This window comes from Lycorma delicatula, chromosome 8, assembly GCF_047948215.1.
Source record: "Lycorma delicatula isolate Av1 chromosome 8, ASM4794821v1, whole genome shotgun sequence".
Lineage (NCBI taxonomy): Eukaryota > Metazoa > Arthropoda > Insecta > Hemiptera > Fulgoridae > Lycorma > Lycorma delicatula.
The window spans coordinates 81,673,763-81,695,356 of NC_134462.1; the positions used below are offsets into that span (position 1 = coordinate 81,673,763).

A 21,594-nucleotide genomic window follows, 5' to 3' on the forward strand; every position below is an offset into this window, starting at 1 on the left:
AATACACTGTGGTGAGCGCCGCCTAGCTGTTTTCTAACTGATTAGTTATCTTCCTGAGTCGGTTACCACTACTTCCAGGGATAAAAAAATAAATTTGAACAATTAATTAGTAAAACTGAAAACGTCCTGCTTTTATAATCATTATTAATTCAAGAAAAAAAAAACTTTTGATAACCGAGTAAAACAATAAAATTCTTCGTTTTTCCTTACTTCAGAGAATAAATTATAAAAATTACCTTTCCCTGGTCATATCTCCAGAACTGTATGTGTCCAGATTCGATGTTGTTTATTCATCCTTTTCCAACGATACTATATTAATAACAAATTATTTACATTTCTTTATTGTCAAACCTTTTTTCCTGAACTTAATCACATCTAAGAATAAGTGAAAGACAACACATCTAAGGAGCTGGTAGTAGGAAAGGTCCTTCCACTATCAGATCGTCGTTGTAATCCGACGCGACGGGTTAAACTAATTAATTAAAAACGAAATGATATGTAATTGCTAATAAATAAAGATAAATGCTTCCTTCAAAACAGCTGTGATGTCTACGCTCTACCCTAAATTCATAAATTAGTTGACTTACTTTCTTCTATTTTAATATGCTTTTGTATATAAGTTATATAATGATTTCTATCTTTATCAATTTATTTATTTATTTTTTTATTATTGTTTCATATCACTATTCTTAAGACGGTCAGATAACCACGAAATAATTTTTTCAGTCTGGTAATTAAAAAAAAAAAAATTATAAACAATTTTGTTTGGATTATACTTTATTTTGGGTTTTGTAATGTGTAATTAATATAAAAATTGTAACGTTTCGGCCTTTCATCCGGAGGTCCCGGGTTCGAATCCCGGTCAGGCATGGTATTTTCACACACGCTACGAATCATTCATGTCATCCTCTGAAGCAATACCTAACGGTGGTCCTGGAGGTTAAAAAAAAAAATATATAAATTGTAAATGTATAATTCAATTTATAATGGAAATAAATACTCTATTATTATTACTATAAATAAAGCCTGCATGTAATAAGTATATAAACTTTAAAATTTTGTAATATTCGATCGAAATATTTAAAAATAAAACGAATAAACTTAAAATACACACACACACACACACACACACACACACACACACACACACACACACACACACACACACGCGCGCCCACACACACACACACACACACACACATACACACACACACACACACACACACACACACACACACACACACACACACACACACACACAATGATACGATGCATAAATTCGCTTTAAAAACACATTAAACATATTCGTAAAGTATTTTATAACAAATAAATAAATTAGATAAAATAAATACTAAACAAAAAAGATTTTGTTATTCATAGCTGTACTTCAACATCTAAAATAGTTTTTCACAATAAAATTTAAAATAATCAGAAGACAAAGAAATCTGTAACCACGTCTGTTTTACAAGAGCAGCTTGTCTCTCGTCGGTTTAATTTGATTAGTTTAAATATAACATAGCTGTTCTTCGATAAATATATTTATTTTCAAGGAAATGTATAAGAATACAGAATAAGATAAATACAAAATTTAAAAGTATTATTTGTTTTCAAATAAATAGCAGATTTAGATTTTTTTTGCCAAAACTGCTTCGCTTAATAGTACAATAAAATAATAATAATAAATAATAAGCTTAACAATAATAAAGAAAAACAAAAAACGGGTAAACTTATCTATCCACCAAAAAAAAAAAAAACAACATACAATTTGAAAATTTAATCGTACAAAATTTAATTTGACTATTTTTTCTTTTGATTACTTGATTTCAGGTTACAGCATTCACTTCATTTCCATATTGCTACAATCATATTTTGTCCACTATGAAAACGAATTTTTTTCTCCCTTTACACATCATAAAAAGTAAATTATTTGAATTATTTTAAAACATTCATGTAAACCGAGTACACAATGAGATTTTACAAAAATTTATTTTAATTTCCTTTAAATTTTAATGACTAAAGACGAGAACTTTAAATTTTTATAATAATTATAGGGCCTAAAACAATCATCTTTTTGCATAATATTAAAAAAACCCGGGGTTTTTTTTGGGGGGAGGATATAAGTGGGTGAAGGGTAAAAAGACTTAAATCTAAAGGTAGATGTGAAAATTTTTTCAAAAGCCAAAAAAAAATTGTTAAAAAATGGTGAGAACCGTAGGTCAATAAATTAATACGTTAACAAAAACGGAACAAATGCATAAAAAAAAAATCCCTTTCAGCACGCCGGAAGGCGGTGATAGATTTCACCGCGCTAAGTAGGGAGTAAAAAAGATTTCCATCTTAAAGTTATACAAAAATTCAAATTTACTCAATACGACAATGATTGCATGTGAAAAAAGTTTCGCATATTTAGCATACGATAAGCTTCCTCTTCTTATAATTCCAGCAACACTTTGGTCACGCCTTGCCGTAAAAGTTGGTCATATCCAAAATTATCACAGACAAAAGTTTTAGGTAATCTTGAAACGACCACTTTATACCGATTCGATACTAAATCATATCTCCCTTTGTCTATGAAGGGAGATATGATTTTTTTGTCTTCGAAACCCCATTTTTTCCACCCCGTGGGTCAATGGTTGGCGATATCAAAACACTTTATTTAGGTAGGTTTTAGGCCCTATCCAAAGAATCGTGGGAACTTTAAACAAATTCGATATTTTACTTAGTAAGAAAGTTATAGTGATATTTTGTTCTTTCGAAAAAGTCCCTCCCCCCTCATTTCTACCTCCATAGTCTGTTTTGCCCATTAACGAAGTCGACCGAGATTTTGGGTTGTTATATTTTATGTATCAATTTGAAAACGATTGGCGCAAAATTCCGGCAGTTATCGTGTCCACAAGAAATAATATATATAAATTTTAGAACTGACGGTGGTTTTGGGGTCTGGGGGTTGTGAAACGCAAAGATATGTCGAAATTTTCTGGAATTCGAATCATAGTACTCATTACAATAGATAGCTTTCTTATGCGATCTACCTAATAAACACCTGTCAAGGGTAAAGAAGGGGGTTTTTAAAAGGTTATTTATATTTAACCTTTTGCCCGGTTTTATTTATAAAATAAAACTTGACTTTTTTTTATACTTGGATAAGTACTTGTTGAAAAGCCCATTGCCGCATATCCAGGTATGGATGAGAGAATGGTGTTGTACCGACAATTAAATTGTGAATTATGCTGCAATTCCGCGCACATAGGATTTGAAATGAATAGACCGAGGTCTGATTTTGCTTTGTCATTCAAATAAATAGAATAAGACCTTATCTTAAAACATAATATTATGTAAATATAAACCATGAAGAAAAATTACAAATATTCTAAACTCGCGAAACGTCTACAAATTACGCTGTTCGGAACTGTATCGATACGATTTGTGGGAACTGGAATCGTCATGCGATATTCACATGCAACGTCATTCTTAGAAACTGACTTCCCCATACTTTTAGCTTTACGTCTTCGGCTACTTCATAAGTCATTTAGTCTGCAATGGTTTTTTTTCATACTATTTCTAATATTTAAAATACTTAATTATTATTATTTTTAATTTTATCGTCTTTATTCCTTCTCGTAAGCAATCGTCTAAAGAAGGATTTCGCTAAATCCTTTCCCGCCTAACTTCAGAAAAAGTAGGTGGATGAAAAATATTAAATAAGAAGGTAGAAAGGTCATTTAAAAGTAATTTAATATTTCTCATCATTCTAAGAATCTTCCTCTTCTTTTCCACCCCACCAGGTATCATAAACATGTTTTAATTAGGCATAATTTTAATTACAGGCTATATTAAAATTAAATTTATAGATACTTATATACATTAATGGGATTCTTGTATGTAATTAACCCATTAATTTGATTCCAATTACAAAATTATAACTCTGTACGTTAAACGAAACTGTATAAAACAAATATTTATATTTTATTACTACTGAAAATTATTTATCAGATTTACGATTACACAACATCATTTATGATTTGAAATTTAATTATTTTTCTACAAAAATAAAAAAGAAATCATATAACATTTTTATATCTACATTAAAATTGTGTAGTTACAATATAAGAAGCATGTAAACAAAATTCTGTTCTGCGTTTTCTCAAACCATAAATTAGAGTAATAAAAAGATTTTTACATAAATTAAAAAAAAATTAATAAACAAAGCATTCTTAAGCAAACTAATTACTTTAATAATAGAAATATATCAGGTGTACAAAACAAAAAAGAAAATACAAAGATATGAAAATTTAATAAACAATAAAATATGCGATTTTTTCTTCATTTCATTTTATTACACGACTATCTTCAAAAGTAATCATTTATAATTTTCATTTTCTTATTTATCTTCGACCAATTCGTTATATCATTAGAGAAAAGATGAAGAGAGGAGAGTGGAAGGAGGTTCTATACCGAGAACATTAATTCCACCTAACAAACCCGAACGACATGGCGTAATAAACTGTTACAGTCCTATAAATATTCAAATAGAAGATAATTTATCTGTACTGATGAGAGAATTCTCTTTTAACGTCGTTTTGCTACAATTACCATGCACAGAACTAATGAAATTCTGGGAGTGTTATCTAAAGAGAGGCGTTATCAAAGGCATCAGAGACATCTTACATTTAGTACGGCTGGAAACGTTTATCCACCCCTCCATACCCACCTACCAATCACAATCTCTTTTATCTTTCCTGGCAATTCTACCGCAGATTAGTTCCTGCTTCCTGTTTCTAAACACAATCGACTCAATTGAGATCGTTAAATAAACTATTATTTGATACTTTCAGAGGAAATTACAGAGCACTTAAATATATATATATAAGCCTATGATTTAATACATAATTTACGCTAAATTAATCCTACGCGTTCCCTAAATAAATAGATTTTAATTTTTAATAATACAAGTTTAATTTACACATCAAATGAAACTTTAGCGCCTACAAGTAATTTATTTAAGTTATCAGAGTAACTGTTGAGTAAACTTTAGCAATACTAAGGAAACTCTAATAAACAAATTACGGCGGGTATTTCGATTTTAAATATATTGATATATAAATGTTGCATTTGTCGAAAGATTTAATGTTAATTTTACGCTTTAAAAAGCGTAATAAATTGTAAAAAAATTGTTAATTAAATGAAAAATAAATGAAATAAATAAAAACTTACATTTATATTTAAATCAAAAATACATTAATATTTTAACGTAAAAATCATATCTTATGCAACGAGTACTGCAAAATAAAACTTTTTCAACCTTTCGGTTACAGAATCTAAAATAATTTTGAAATAAAAATGTTCTACAAAAACTACAGATAGAAAAGTATTTTGAAAGACCAAGCTCATCTTCTAATTTAACTAACAAAAAATAATAAAAATTATTATAAAAATTGCATGAAAATTGATAATCTCTTAAAAAATTATTCTTGGAACAGTCAGATGAACACTTACAGGAGACCAGATATGTAGGATACGTTTTGAGTACTTTATAATATTCGACAAAAATGCTTGGAAATATATTGTTAATACGACAAAAAAAAAATAAATATATACAGACACTGTAATAATGAATGAGAATAAATAACATATTAGTATAAGGTAATTTAAACATGTTCTTCCGGAGGATGATTACATAAAATTAATACATATCAAAACAACTAAAAAAAGGAGTTTTTAAAACACCAACAACATATTGCAAAAAACCTTTGTTAACTTTTCACATTTAATACTCGTATTTTAAACGATGTAGAAAATCGTAACATAACGATTCTAAGTAAACAGTTATTAGGCACTAAAGAAACTGATATAGCTGTTCCTAGGAATAACAAACATCCTATACCAGGCTTACGAGTAAATGTGAAAAAAAGTGAATATAGATACCTAGATAGAAATTGGAAGTCGAGAGTTCCAGCGTTCAAGTCCTAGTAAAGCCAGTTATTTTTACACGGATTTGAATACTAGATCGTGGATACCGGTGTTCTTTGGTGGTTGGGTTTCAATTAACCACATATCTCAGGAATGATCGAACTGAGAATGTACAAGACTACAGTTCATTTACACTCATACATATCATCCTCTGAAGTATTATCTGAACGGTAATTACCGGAGGCTAAACAGGAAAAAGAAAGAAAGGCCTAGATAGAAAACAGAAAAAATGGGGCAGATATATAAAATTTAAAAAAATATAATGTATAAAGTATGTAAAAGTAATAAAAATTAAATTTTAAAAAATTTCCATAAATTTAAAATAAAAAATAAATTCTATAAGCTTTTATACATTGTAACACTGGCTAGACCAACTAAAAAATTAAATAATGTAGAATTGCTGTACGCAATTTTCACAACGCATTATCGGGCACCATAAGTAGAAAAAGATGGATTTTAGATGAAATCGTATTCTGATACGGTTTCGTATCAACATTATCATCAAGCTTTTCGAAATGTTGATATTTCACCTTACAAGCGACAGCGACAAATTCATTTTATTTACTATAGGGGCTACATGTATAATGAACAACTCAACACTAAGATAAAGCATCTTCGAATAATGTAACCTGGTGTTCATTACAAGCGTCTAAGTTGAAACATAAGATAAAACAAAGAACGTTTCATTTAACGTGTGATTTTTTCTATGGAAAAATAGTTTATACTATTTCGAGTTAGATTCCAGGATGCTTTATTTATAGAAACGAAAAAAAAGAACAAATAAAAAAAAATTATTTAAGTATATACAAGAAATTAACTATAAAATCGGTTCATATTTTATCACGTTACTACGGAAAATACATAAAAACAGACTTAATTTTAGTTAGCCAAAACGGTTAGTTTTAATAAAATTATAAATAAAACACACAAGAATCAAGCAGTAAAACGCTGAAATTAGAAAAATATTTTGATTGTTAAACAATCACAAATAATATTTATAAAGAAAATAGTACAACTAATTATAAATACAACAAAACATAAAAAGTAAACGATATTTACGAAGCAATATAAAAAACAAATTCAATACAAGCGGTTTTCAAGAGAAAAATATACGGTAGGTTTAACATATACAGCCTATATCATTTAAACCCACCAGGTTGGTCTAGTGTTAAGGCGTCTTCCCAAATCAGCTGATTTGGAAGTCGAGAGTTACAGCGTTCAAGTCCTAGTAAAACCAGTTATTTTTACACGGATTTGAATACTAGATCGTGGATACCGGTGTTCTTTGGTGGTTGGGTTTCAATTAACCACACATCTCAGGAATGGTCGAACTGAGAATGTACAAGATTACACTTCATTTACACTCATACATATCATCCTCATTCATCCTCTGAAGAATTATCTAAACGGTAGTTACAGGAGGCTAAACAGGAAGAAGAAAGGAAAAGTGGAAAAAGTTCTGGCTGCTGAGACCTTCCACGATTTTACATGGCATTCGAGAGAACGTATTCGAGTAACCTTTTATCTCGAACAACAGAAGATACCAACTCATCTAACTCGACGTTTGGATACACAAAGCTAGCCCACGCCAACCTATTTGGCTCTCCTCAGCAGAATTATGAGGCGTACAATGTAAAACGGTCCGTAAACCGCTTACTCATAGATCGTCCAATATCCAAGTCTATTCGAGGGCAATTAAACCTGGGTTCAGATGTGAAGGCGTTATTCGTTCAACCAGAAAAAATACATCAGAAGACTGTTGTGGTTTCTCTGTAATAGTGGAATGAAAAACTTAATTCAGCGGTTTTGCTTACGTGGACACCCTTACCGACCGTGAGCACAGTGAAAATAGTCAAATGGCGATGTTCCGATATTTATTACCAATTTGTTATTCACGTTCCAGTTTGTTATCCAATGTATGGTGTTTATTGTCTAATTATTTATGTTTACTTAGCTCTATTTAAATCGCTAATGACTTTTATCGTTGATGCGACTTTAAACTAACGATGGAAAAAATAAATTAAAAAAATTTACTTACAAATTTTTACATTTTTCAGTAACAAAACTAAATCACTTTAGATAAAATAAAAATTATTTTTTCTAAAAATTAAAATAAATATATTGTAAATAATTACATAATATTACAACTAACCTTAAGTCGAGGAAGCAGATGATTTTCAGACGATAATTTAGCCAGTGCGTGGTAATCACACTGACACGCTTTAATAAGCCACTCTTTTCCTTTAGGTCCCAACTGAAATAAAATAATATTGTTAGAAAGTACTATAAGAATAAAAAGAAAGAAATTATAACAAAAATTAACACCCGAGTTCAATAATAACATAACTTGAATAACAGATGAAACTTTTCAAATTTAAAAAATAAAAATATAAATGATTTTCTATCCGGCTAACGAAATAAAGTTCACCAAATTTAAAAAAAAAAAATTGCAGTTAATTTCTTTTAAGCCAGAAATATAATCGTTACACGTTTCTTCGGCAAAGTTCTTTAGTATTATTTCTGTAACATCCCAGCGATAAAGACGAAATCTAGTTTTGTAGAGCTTACATTACGCGACTGTTTATTTTCCTCTTCAACAGATTTTCCAATGAATTAAAATTATAAAACTATAAACGTACGAGAACACTATTGGTAAAAGACAGGATTTTGTAGAAAAAAAAATCGTTTTTATCACATGACAGAATAAGCAAATATATTTTTAACTAGTTGCATATAAAAATTTGTTTTTAAATATGTACCGGGGCGGTTAGGAAAGTAACGTCCGTTTGGCTATAAATAAAAAACCTGCATAGATAAAGATATTTTATTACATACAACTTAAAACTACACCTTTTAAATATTTTTCAACACAGTCGCCATTTAAATTCAAGTATTTCTCATAGCGTTTCACTAATTTACAAATACTTCTTCATAAATTCAGCTCACCTGGGTATCTAGCCAACCTTTCATAGCACTTTGAAGTTCGTCGTCGTCATCGAAAAGTACAGAAACGCAAGCCATTCCTTTATGCGAGTGAAAAGATAAAAATCAGTCGACGCCAAGACCGGGTTGTAAGCGGGATGATCAAAAATGTCCCTTTGAAATCGATTCAGAAGTTCTTGAATTCTTCGGGCACTGTGAGGACGAACCCTTTCCTTGATTCAAGACCCCAGTGCTTCCTTCAGTTCCATCAGTTTGGTGCAAGGCGCCAAACCTGATGGAGTATATCGAGGGTGTAGAATAGGTTCAAATTTCAACTTCCTGTGATTTTTTGCGTGGCACCACCCACCGCAAACAAATTTTTCGGTAGCCCAGTTAAAGTTTCCTATTCGTTCTTTCAGTCTGCCAATCCGGGGGCGATGGATTGCTGTTTGATGCGACTGTCAATTGGAATAGATTCAAACACCTCATTCTGGTGGTTATCTTTAGTCACAAAAATTGGTCGACCGCGAGATTCATCCTTAAAATTTTCTTTAACAGTCTCTGATTTGTCTCTTTGACAGTGCAAAGTTTTATTGTCCTTGCCTATTCACAATACTTTGATACTTTTGATCAACAGTTTTATCACCACAGCCAACGATTAATATCCATAGCCTTTACTTTTTCCGCTGTTATGTATTCAATATCTGCACCTTGTTTTAGACGGGATGACACAACAGACGTACGTACTCGACCCCTAATAATGGCCACCAACAGATAATGAAGACGTGGTTCAACAAGTTTTGAAATGTTAATAAAAGGGGATGAAACTACAAGGTAACAGCACCTATCACTTTGTGAAACATTTTGTTCTCCCGTTACGTTCGAGTTTGCATTACATTTCAGCCGCCCCTCGAACACCAAACTACACAAATTTTGAAACAAAAAACTTAATTTTTGTTCGATTCAAGAACCTCATAAATTTAAGACAAACGTAGAAACATCATTTTTAATCTCAAATAACGGTTGCTTTTTCTTTTTTTCTACATCTAAAATAATAAAAAATACATAACCAACATGAAAGATAAAATATTTCGGAAAAAAAAATAATTAACTTAAATTTAATAAAAAGCATAATTAATTATATGTTATGTAATACAAAAATGAACAGCTTAAATTGATGTTAAACTACATTTAAAATTGACATTACAAACATAAGTAGTAATAAAAATATAAATAAAAAATAGAGCTCAAAAAACAAAACTTAAACGTTTAAAAAAAAATACTAGAAATTTATTAATAACAGATACACACATTTATATGTAAATAACTTATTTCATATTATAATACAACAATATATTTAAGCTAAAGTAATTAATTTAAAAAATCAGTTAAAATATATGTTTTTGGCTTAACACCAGATTTACTGTAAAAAAAAAAAAATAATAATAAAGACAACCCATAAAATAATATACTTTTATTTATATATATATATAAATACATAAAGTAGGTAACCACTAAATAGTAATAAATTAATAAAAAAGTAAATTTAGAATCTAAATTCAACAATAAATTAGGAAATAAATTAATCTACACAACGTTAACTTTCTTAATCTCTGTTAAATAATAACCTATGTGTGTATCACTAGCGAAATGCACCTGCCACAGTGACTTTAGCATTTAGATCACATACACAAAAAGCCGGAATATATTTGTCTTAATATCACTTAATTCAGATTTGTGTTCAAAATATAAATTACAAAATAAGATTAATGAAGGAAATATGCAATGTAAATATACTACACGGGCTACTTCCCTAGAAAACAGATTCTTTCCAAATGAATAGAAAAAAAAGAATACTAACAGATTAACTACAATAGTTTATAGTCAAATGGAAATAACTTATGATCCGTTTAAATCAGATAAATCCTAAATCAATGAGCTAAAGAATCCATAAAACGTAGGATTTATAGTAGTATAATAATAATAATTTACAACAGTATTAAATAAACTAAAAATATTTTTATTTAGACAATTTAACATTCAATTTAAAAATAAATTTAAAACAAAACACATATATCCATTCTTACTCAATAACAATAATAAAGCAAACCATTTACATAATAAATGTACGCGTTTCGGCGTTGGAAAAGAATTTAAAATGATAATAATAAAACTGTCCTTCTAGATAAATTGCGTAGAATTAATATAATTATTATATAGTTGAAGATAAATGATCAGAACTACTATAAATTGAGTTAATGAAAGTAACACGTTTAATATATTGTTTATAAAATAGGCTAAATAAACCTATTTATTAATAGCTGTTAAGTTTTTATACATAGGATCTAATAATTTATTTTAAAAAATAAATGGCTCGTTGAATATTAAAACACAATTTCTAATTTTTGAAACTTGGAGATAAATATTATGTCGAATCAAAAATAAAAAGATAGTTTTATTTTCTAAATTAATATCTACGTAAAAAAAATAATAAAATGAACTGCACCATCTTCAATGCATTGAAGATTACCATCTTCAATATAATCATAAAAGAAAAAAAAATTACAAGTATGTTTCAACATACTACGTGAATGAATTACATACCATAAATAATTTTTATTATAAAGAGTAATAATAAATAATAAAAAAAAAATACAAACAAAAATGTATTGGATTAATATAAAAAATTATTTTTTAAAAAAGCTTTTACTTAACTAATCTTAATATTAACATTAATAAAAAAAGGAAACAAATTAGAAAAAACCTCTAAAAAGTAAAAAATAGGAATTAAAGCAAATTGAGAATTTTAAACAAAAAAATATAATATATTAACAAATATAAAAATGCACTGAAAAGTAAAAATAAATTATTTAAATATCTAATAAATAACCAATAAATAAATATAATAATTATTAAATTTTAAAATTAAAAGTAATGATATTAAAAATATCATATAAAAATGCCGACATTTGATATCTGGTATTGTCATCGAAGGTACATACGTGAATCAAATTTCATTGATTTTCATCATACGATAGTTCATGAGAAATAAAAATAATCAGCAACATACATGATTTTAGCGTAGGTGCAAAGCGTTGGAGGGTGGGGGTGGGTCATATCCAACACCGTATTGTATTGTCATCGAAGTTATATACGTGTACCAAATTTCATCGATTTTCATACGATAGATCAAAAGACATAGCAGTTGTAAGATTTGATTATAACTAAAGCAAGTTAAATAATAAAAGCTTATAAAAAAGAAGGACATCTGAAGATAAAATGGAGCTATCCAATCAAATTTGTATCAAGATGAAGTAGAATTAGATTTCATCTTATAGTAAACAGGAATAAAAAAATCAATTTGGTAACTACATTTCTCCTCGTTATTTTTTACTTTTTATGCCAACACATACACTATTTAATTTGGAAACCGACAGAATACAAATTAGAAGAAATATAATGAATTTCTTTATTACAATAAATGAAATTTAAATTTAAATTAATAGACCGATTAGATTCAAAAATGCAAAACCTAATAAGAGCTACTAAGTATTTATTTATATAAAAAAAAACGATAATTAACGATAATACATAGCCACATAAAATTAAGGTTATCTAATAAGACTGTTAAGATAATATCGTTAAATTTAATGACGTAGAATTAGATGTGGCATGTTTCAACCGATGGGATATTAACATTTAAAAGGGGATATTAGTATTTAAAAAGCCAATAATCTCTTGATCTACGTCTCCCTCCGTTATTTAATATTAAACGAATCATAATAATGTGTAAACATTATACTACACCGTTGTTATTTTGAAACTGATACAACGTAAGAATACAAACAAAAATTAGTTTTCATTAATTTACGTTTAGTGCCTAAATTAAGGAATAAATGAGCTAACGAGTTTTTGAATTATCGACTACCTACATAGATCTTTGTACTTCGTCTAATTGTAAAAATATAAGTACGGACAAACTCGATAGAAAGTAAAAGAAATTATTAAATTGGAGTAACGTAGTATTTTTGACCGTCGATGACGTATTATCAGATCGCATTTGTACTTTTATTATTATGTATAGGCTGACATAATTTTAAAATGGGTGATTTTTTTTATTCAGCAATCTTAAAGAAAATTCTAAGTACCTAAGACCACAAATATAAAAAAACTGAATAAAATATGTAGTTACTGAATTATCAATTTCCTAAGGCAGTTAATTAGCTATAAATACAATAATACTAAAAGAAAAAACTCAGAAAAAATTAAAAAAATTCTATTCCTGGAAGGATGGTTAAATACGATTAATAAACAAGATGTAGATAAAAGATCATTTATCATTAATGTGAACAGACATAAATTACCGTATCAGGAAAAATAAGTAAAGATAAAGAAAATAAAATTTTCTTTCACCGATTAAAACATGGAATTAAAAAATAAATTGAAAAAAAAAACAAAATACAGATGAAAAATTATTAAAAATTTGTTAATACTTGGAATACAAATTACTTTAGACTTAAACATATATTATAAAATACTGAGAAAATCCAAGAAAGAGTTTTAAAAGTCAACTCTCGAACACAACTGTTAATGTCTTAGAAGTATAATTTTCTTACGCATTTCGTATACACTAAATAGATAAAAATCTACAAATTTTTTTAAAGAATAAACAGTGTTTAAGCTATAAATTTACCTAAATACATTATCGACATTATATATGTATATATATATATATATATATATATATATATATATATATATATATATATATATATATATATATATATATATATCTATCCGTTGTTATTTTTACAAATTGCATTGATAAAATCAGAGAATTTGCTAACCGTAGGTGGTCTTCTTATTAATATATAATTATATTAACAATATTTTAATGTATTATAATATATTCCATCGTATTTTAAAATACAAATAACTTATGTATCCACAACGTATGAATTATTTATGTATTACGCTAATTAAAAGTACATATTTGGTAAAATCAACTACAGTACTTAATAATTTACAATAGTTTTAAAGTGAAAAGGAAAAAAAATGTGATGAATTAAATATTTTACTAACTACCTTTTGTATAAATACATACAACAATGTGTTTTCGTATATAAAAACAAAATTATTCCACCCGCAAGCTATATCATTTAATTTCAAGTTCAATGCGAGTTTTGCAATATAACACAGGTTTTTCTTCTATCCTCTGTAAACTTCTTTAATATAATCATAGACATTGTTCAGTCAAGAATGATATTAATAAATATTAATTCATTAATATAAGGTCTACTTGTAATTATAAAATATAATTACATTAAAAAATTACAATTTATTTATAAGAACTATTTTAATTTAAAAAAAAAATATAAGCCAATCGAAGGTTAACATCATATTTAATGTTATACAAACAATTTTAAATTTAAATCATAAACATTAAGACATTTTGCGCATTCTCAAATGCAATTTTGAAACCAGCAACCATAAAATTGTTTAAAAATAAATTATGTAGTATAAAACCTTTCTCTAATAATAAAATGGTAAAACATTTATTACTCAAGACGAACAGATGAGGTTTGCAAAAAATTAAAAAATAATAATGTAAACTTAATAAACAATAGAAAACTAGTAACTTAACAATGGAAATAAAAAATATACAAACAGTCTTCGTTTTATTAAAATAGTTAATTTACCTTAAGCAATTTAAACCTCCAGTTTACACACCTCGACACGATTTAATAGGGTCAGATTGGATAAATAAAGCTTACCTAAAGAAAGAAACTAGTCAAATAGATATCACCGCCGATGAAGAAACTTTAAGAACGGGGATAACAGGTTAATGTTTTGAAACTGAAAATATTTGGAATATATTTTAAAATCGAAAAGGCACAAATAAATTAAGTTCACAAATTAACGGCACAATTAAATTCGAATAGAGGACATCAGTCCCCTACCGTCATTCAGCAATAAAGTATCTGCATCAGTATCGATAAAATAAGTTTCCTAAATGCTTGATCATTACTTACACTTTAAAAAAGATTGAAACTAGAATAAAGGTGAAATTGGTTCGTCTAATTATACAGGTGATTCAAAAAGACTTCACAATTTTAAAAGCATATGAAACTTTATTTAGATAACTTAAAGATTCGGTTAAGGTTTCAATTCATAGCAAAACAAATCTAGTTTTGACTCACAATCTGGTTCATTAGTACCGAATTCTGCCACCAGTGTTATTAAAAATTGATAAATTTACTGGTGCGGAACGTGCTCGTTTGTCTTTTGGTTTCACGATTTGCAGTCAATAACTGCAGTTCAACGTAATTTTTGTAGAGAGTACGGTAGGGAGCTTCCTAGTAAGCGTATACAATTTACTTTAAATCTAGTAAGCGGCAAACCTTCGTTGTGACAGGTTGCTTTGTTTAACATACAAAATCATTAGGACACCCACGCGTCCCTGAAGCTGCTGTGGAACAACTCGTAGAAAACTTTCCACGTAGTCAAAAGAAATCAACTCGACGTGTGTCACGTAAGACTGACATTCCACAAACGACTGTTTGGCGCATATTACGTAAACGATTCCACTTAAAGCCGCACAAACTAACCGTGATTCAACGCACTATACATGACGACAAAGTTGCTCAGCCGCAGTATGGAAATGATGGACAGAATTTCAGACGACGATACATTTTCAAACGACGTAATTTTTAGTAACGAGTCAACGTTTCGCATCGTTGGCAAGGTGAACACCCATAACTGTCGAATATGGGATAGCGTAATCCCTCAAAAAAACCTTTACGGCACATTCGTGAAAGCCTTAAGGTCAATGTTTTATGTACTCTACGCAAACAAAGACTGTACGGCCCGTACTGTCTCCTAGTAGGCGTTCAATTTACTTTTGACACCAAACCCTCTTTGAGATAGGTTGTTCTTCCAGCAGAACGGCACGTTCTTCTTCCAGGAGGAGGTAAATCGTATCGTTTATTTGGACATGCTAAAAAATTGTTTAATTCCTCAGTTAGACGATTATGACCAAGATGAACGCCATTACTATCAACAAAACGGGGCACCACTTCACTACCGTCTTGAGGTCTAAGATTTTCTTTATATTTCATTCCCAGGTGACTTGATTGAGAAGTTCAATTGCATGGCCACCTCGCTCCCCGGATTAGACCCCGGTATATTTTTTCTTGTGGAGTTTCATTAAAGATCGGATTTATGTTCCACTTTGCCAACTGATCTTGTCGAGCTAAGACTTCGAATTAACGTTGTAGCTGCAAAGGTAACGCCCGACTTGATAGCTACAGTCTGGAATGAAATCGGTTTCAGGTGGGATGTCTGTCGCATACAAATGGAAGCCATACCGAAACAAAGAGAATGTTGAGTGGCAAACTTGATATGTTTTCTATGAAATGAGACCTCAACCGAATCTGTAAGTTACCTAAATAAATTTGTAAAAGCTTTTAAAAGTTGTGCAGTCCTTTTTAAATCATCTGGTATAAAACCTGTGATTTCAGCTGTACACCAACATTGTTAGGAAGCCAAAATTTAATGAGGTTAGAAAACAAATTAAAATTTAATGAGTGTAGGTAAATTTAATGATTAGAAACAGTTTCTAATAAAATATCTCCAAACCAAATCTCAATAGTTTCTAATAGATCTGTGTTTACAACGGAATCGATCGAACTTTAGGTATTATTCTTGCAATACCTACAATAAACAATAAGTATACTTAATATTATAAATGTGGGAATAATTTAAATTCTAATTTAAATTTAAACACGAGGGATTGTTCAATAATTTCACCAAAAATTAATCAAATAAAAAATTGAAATTCGATTAATACGTAGAGATTTATGGTATATTATGTTAACAATGAAATAAATTTAATGATTTTAAACTATAGGATTGCATAATCTGTTCGATTGGGTCGCGCCACTATTAGAAAAATCAACAAGCCTCCTTTGTTTACGGTCATTAAGTTTAACTAAGGCTGTACATTACACGTATATTTTTGTCGATGACTTCGAAACTTAATAATTCGCTTCAAAATAAAGGTAAATAAGCCGAAAGAAATCTGAAGGATGATCTTATTTTATCAGTTTAAAACAATTTATATTAACCAATACGATTTCATTTCATTTAAATTTTCTTTAATGTCCTTTATCGTTATTAAATAGTTATTTTAACATTTTTATAATTTCATTTATTTTATATTCTTATTACTATCAAATTTAATTTAATGTCTAAATATCTATAAAAATTTAAAAAAAAAATTAAAATAAGTGAACGATTACATATTAAGAGGAACAGAAAAAAAGTTTAACCAAACATAAAGGAAACTAGGTTAGGTATAAAAATAATAATATAAATGAACTCATAAAATATGATTTTATTAATCCTAATACTTAATAGTAATAAAATAAACCATTACGGGAACCCAGTAAAATAATAATAATAATAAAAATTAGCGTGATAATATACGTTTTAACTGTGTAATACCAGTAGTGATAATTCTAATAATGATTAGATTAATACAATAAAATATAAATAAATATGCGCATTAATTATTAATAATAATAATAATTAAACTACTGTTATAGTTATATACCTGAAACAGGGGTGGTGAGGTGTATAGTGGTAACTTTATTAAAAAAAATGATACCAGTTAGCGTGCAGTTTTGTTGCAAGCTTTCTTAATACCATTCGTTAAGTTATACATAACAAACCTTCATAAAAATCTAACAGTGTCTAATAAGAATTAACATTATTATATAGCGATACATACATATATATGAGTATTAGAGTATAAATACGCGCGCGCGTCGTACACAAAGAATCGGCAGACATAATACAGTAGCAAGAAGCGGTTCAAGTGTATATATAAGCTACAGACTCTTTAACTATGTAGAATAGGTCTATTTGTGTTTTGTAATAAATCGGAGCTGCTCTGAGCGACATCGATTCCGTGCCGCACGCGTTGTTCTATTATAGGTAGGTATATACCTTAATGAAGGTCGAAGAATACGTAAAAGCAAATATATGAGAATGCAAAAATAAAATAAATAAATTAATAAATATCAATATATTTTATGGGAAGCACTAAACATACATACATATAGTTGCAAGTAAGAGAGGTAGCTCCCATTAAAGTGTCTGAACATATATAATAACCACAAGTAATTTCACGTCGTATTTACTTATTTATATAACTGGCTATTTTATATCACGGCAACTGTCCACCCCCTCGTCGTCAATATTATAATAAAATATATTTTTAATTATCACAAAAATAGAATATATTTTGTAATAATCAATGACAAAGTAAATTTTATTAAAATATTACCTCATCAAATGATATTCTTTAATTAAAATTGTTCAAAGCTAATAATATATTTTGTAATAATCAAATTCTGAACCCGATAACTCTGGCTTAAATTACACGTTATTTTCAACTTACGCTGGAGATCAAAATTGTTCTTACCAATGTAAAAAAATTTGATGTGGATACTACATGACTTCCTTGTACGCCTATTAAATTACATATACAAATTTTTTTTTTTTTTTTTAATGAAAAGTACATAAAACTTTATTTCATTAAAAATTTCTGATAATTTTTTCTTTCTTTTTTTTTCTTGTTATTACATTATTATTCATCGTAAATTTGTTTTACAATCAGAGGTTAATAATTATTAATAAATCAACATATTTAAATTACGAAAAGGTTAAAAAAAAGGACATAAAGTCGGATTCGAACCGATATGCCTTTCCCTTGTAAGATCCAAATATTTCATTAATTAAAATTTTATTTGGCAATAACTCTGATACCAATAAAAATAAGTACCACTTATCACACATCGTTGAAAAGCTCTCAACAAGGGCTTTATTGCTGCAGTTAAGAAAAAGTCCAAAATCCAAATTTGTTGGATTTTGGTACAGTTTTGGTCCACTCAATTGCAATCAAAACGGGAGGTGCACAAATAGATGTTACAATAGTCCTAAATCCATAATTTTAACATCCTATGACTAATGTTTTTGAGTTATGGGAGATATATACGTACGTACGTACGTACAGATTTCGCGCCGAACTAGTCAAAATGAATTCAACATCAAAATGGATATTTCCGTTGAAATCTCAAAACCGAAATTTTTCACGATCACAATACTTCCTTTACTTCGTGCAAGGAAGTGAAAAAAAAAAGGTTAATATCTCTTTATTGTAAATAATAATAAATAATAAAAACTACTCAATTAATTTGAACAATTAACAACATTCCCACATAATTTCTTTAAATAAATAATTTTTTTGTTAATTTCATCCTCTTTGTAATTAGATCCAACTGTTCAACAAATTTTTCATTTCTCTCTGATACATCGTTTCAATTCAATATTTAAAAATCGCTATACACAGTTTTTACAACACGTAATAAAATACTCTAACTACAAAAATCATCTTAAATTTTACACTTCATAAGAAATCTACAAATCGAAAACCAATATATATACTCGTACAGTCAGTACAAAATTCGAACTAAACATCCGTAACATTTTAGGGAACATTGGGTATTTTATCCAATATCTTGTTATTTTTTAAGGGCGCGCATCTATATTCACATATTTGATTATTCCTACAATATGTTTCACCCATGTTTGCTGTTTATGCGCGTTTTAATATTGTTAATATTGTCTTTATTATGGTTTTACTTCGCATTTAACATACCTCATAAGCGTTTTAGATCTGTTTAATTTTTAAGGGAAATTTTAATTGTTAATTTTTTATCATTTAATTCGGTAATTTTGTGTCCGGGCGCTGATAACGACACCTCGTTGTGCACCCACGAAAAAAAAGTGAATCGCTATAACCATTCAAACGTAAAATATTTGATTACATTTAACAGCGTGCATATTAATCTGAACACAAGGAATTCTTTGTTTCTCTATGTTGCGGTTACACTGATTGACCACACCCATTCTTTAAGGTAATGTAAATGTAAGATTCTTTGTTTATTTAGCAATTTTTATATTATAAATAGTGTTTTGTGAAGTTTATTTCATTTTTTTTTTTTTTATTACAAAATCATATTTTCGGATTTTCAGTTCTGTGTATCTTGGATGTATAACGATGGACACTACTCCAAGAAAGCGTTAGAAAATTGTTTCTCTAACAAAGCATACCAACATGACACAACGACAAACAGCTTCTGAGTGTGGTTCTCGACTAGGAACACTGAATGATACTTTAAAACAATTTAAAGAAACTGGTTCCTTTTCACCTCAACGGAAAGGAAAATATGGCCGTAAAAAAAACTATTGCGACACAGGATCGGTTATTTGTGAGGAAAAGTAAACTTCATCCAAAATTATCTGCTGTGGACATATATTGAGAATAATCAGCCAGAGCAACAGATTTACACTTGACAATTGTTAGAAGCCAACTTATTGGAACTGGACGGTAAGCTCTTGAGCCAGCTAAAATGCAGCTTTTAACACCAGTAATATGCACAAAAAAAGCCTTTTACGGGCTAAACCAAAAAAGATGGGAAAAATGTCATATTTTCTGACGAGCCACATTTTTATGTCCAGAGCAAAGGTTCCACACGTTAGAAAAGCATCAGATGAAAATACATCACCGACTCACATCCGACAATCATTTAAATATCCCTAGAGAAAAATGTTTTGGGGTTGTTTCACATTTGAAGGCCCTTGTACAATACTTCCAGTAGATCGTATGTTGAAAGGTGATGAATATAACAAGATTCTGAAGGAAAGAGTTGTGTCACAACTTCAAAAAAAATTCCAACGAGGCAACAGAGTGTTCCAACAAGATTTGGCGCTACGCCATACTGGTTATAAAGCTTATTCAGTGATACTGTTAGAAAAATAAAAAAGGATTCTGTAATAATACAAAAACTACCGGCACCATATTACTGACAGTTTTCAAGCAAAACATCGTGTGAAATTTCAAAGAAAAATTACATTTTTTGTTTTATATTTTTTTCTATCATAAATGTAGCTACTAATTTAAAATAAAGAATTACAAAAAACAAAAAAAAATAAATACAATTTAAATCAAGCCTTGAATTATGTATTATTTTAATAAGTATCAAATCTTCAAATTCTTTCATTCAAAATTAATTATTTCACAATCACATTAAACAGCTACGAAAAAAACTGTTTTTTTTTTTTCCAAAAGTTAGACTAAACTTACGAAACATGTGAAAGCCCAAAAAATTGCTAGGTGACTGTTTCCACATGAAATGAAAATTATCAGTAACGGCCATCAGTAACAAAAATCAATGTGATATAAGAAAAAATAATAATTTGGATGTAAAACTGTATGTAATGTGATTAATTGATTATAAATTAGGTATAAAGTACAGTTTTCTCTAAATATCCGTATTCTTAATTAAGTTCTGAACAAAAAACAGTCGCGAGTTTTTTTTAATAGTTTCTTTTTAGAAATAGAGTTAGAAGCGAAACTTTCGACCGTTGTAATGTTTACAACATTGTAACGACTTTGCTTTCTTTGTTTGTTTTGTTATGTTCTTAGAACATAGAAATAGTTGTAAATGAAATTTAGAACAGATAAAAGTGGTACGGATGAAGCTGTGACGTGTAGAGATAAAATAAAAACAAATTTTGCTTCCACTTAATTATGTTGTCAAATATTAAAAGTAATTTGGATTTGAATCAAGAAAG

General features: G+C 28.7%; 1 protein-coding gene across 2 annotated transcripts in view; it reads right to left on the minus strand.

Moving 5' to 3' along the window:
- Positions 1 to 775: 775 nt before the first annotated feature.
- sowah (ankyrin repeat domain family member sosondowah) overlaps positions 776 to 21,594 on the minus strand; it is a 135,088-nt gene continuing 114,269 nt past the window's right edge. For both annotated transcript variants that reach the window (XM_075372425.1, XM_075372424.1), the window contains exons 6-7: positions 8,123 to 8,224; positions 776 to 933 (exon numbers count right to left, since the gene is read on the minus strand). In XM_075372425.1, coding sequence (XP_075228540.1) covers positions 922 to 933; positions 8,123 to 8,224 — 114 coding nt within the window. In that variant the 3' untranslated portion in view covers positions 776 to 921. The remainder of the gene's footprint in view (positions 934 to 8,122; positions 8,225 to 21,594) is intronic.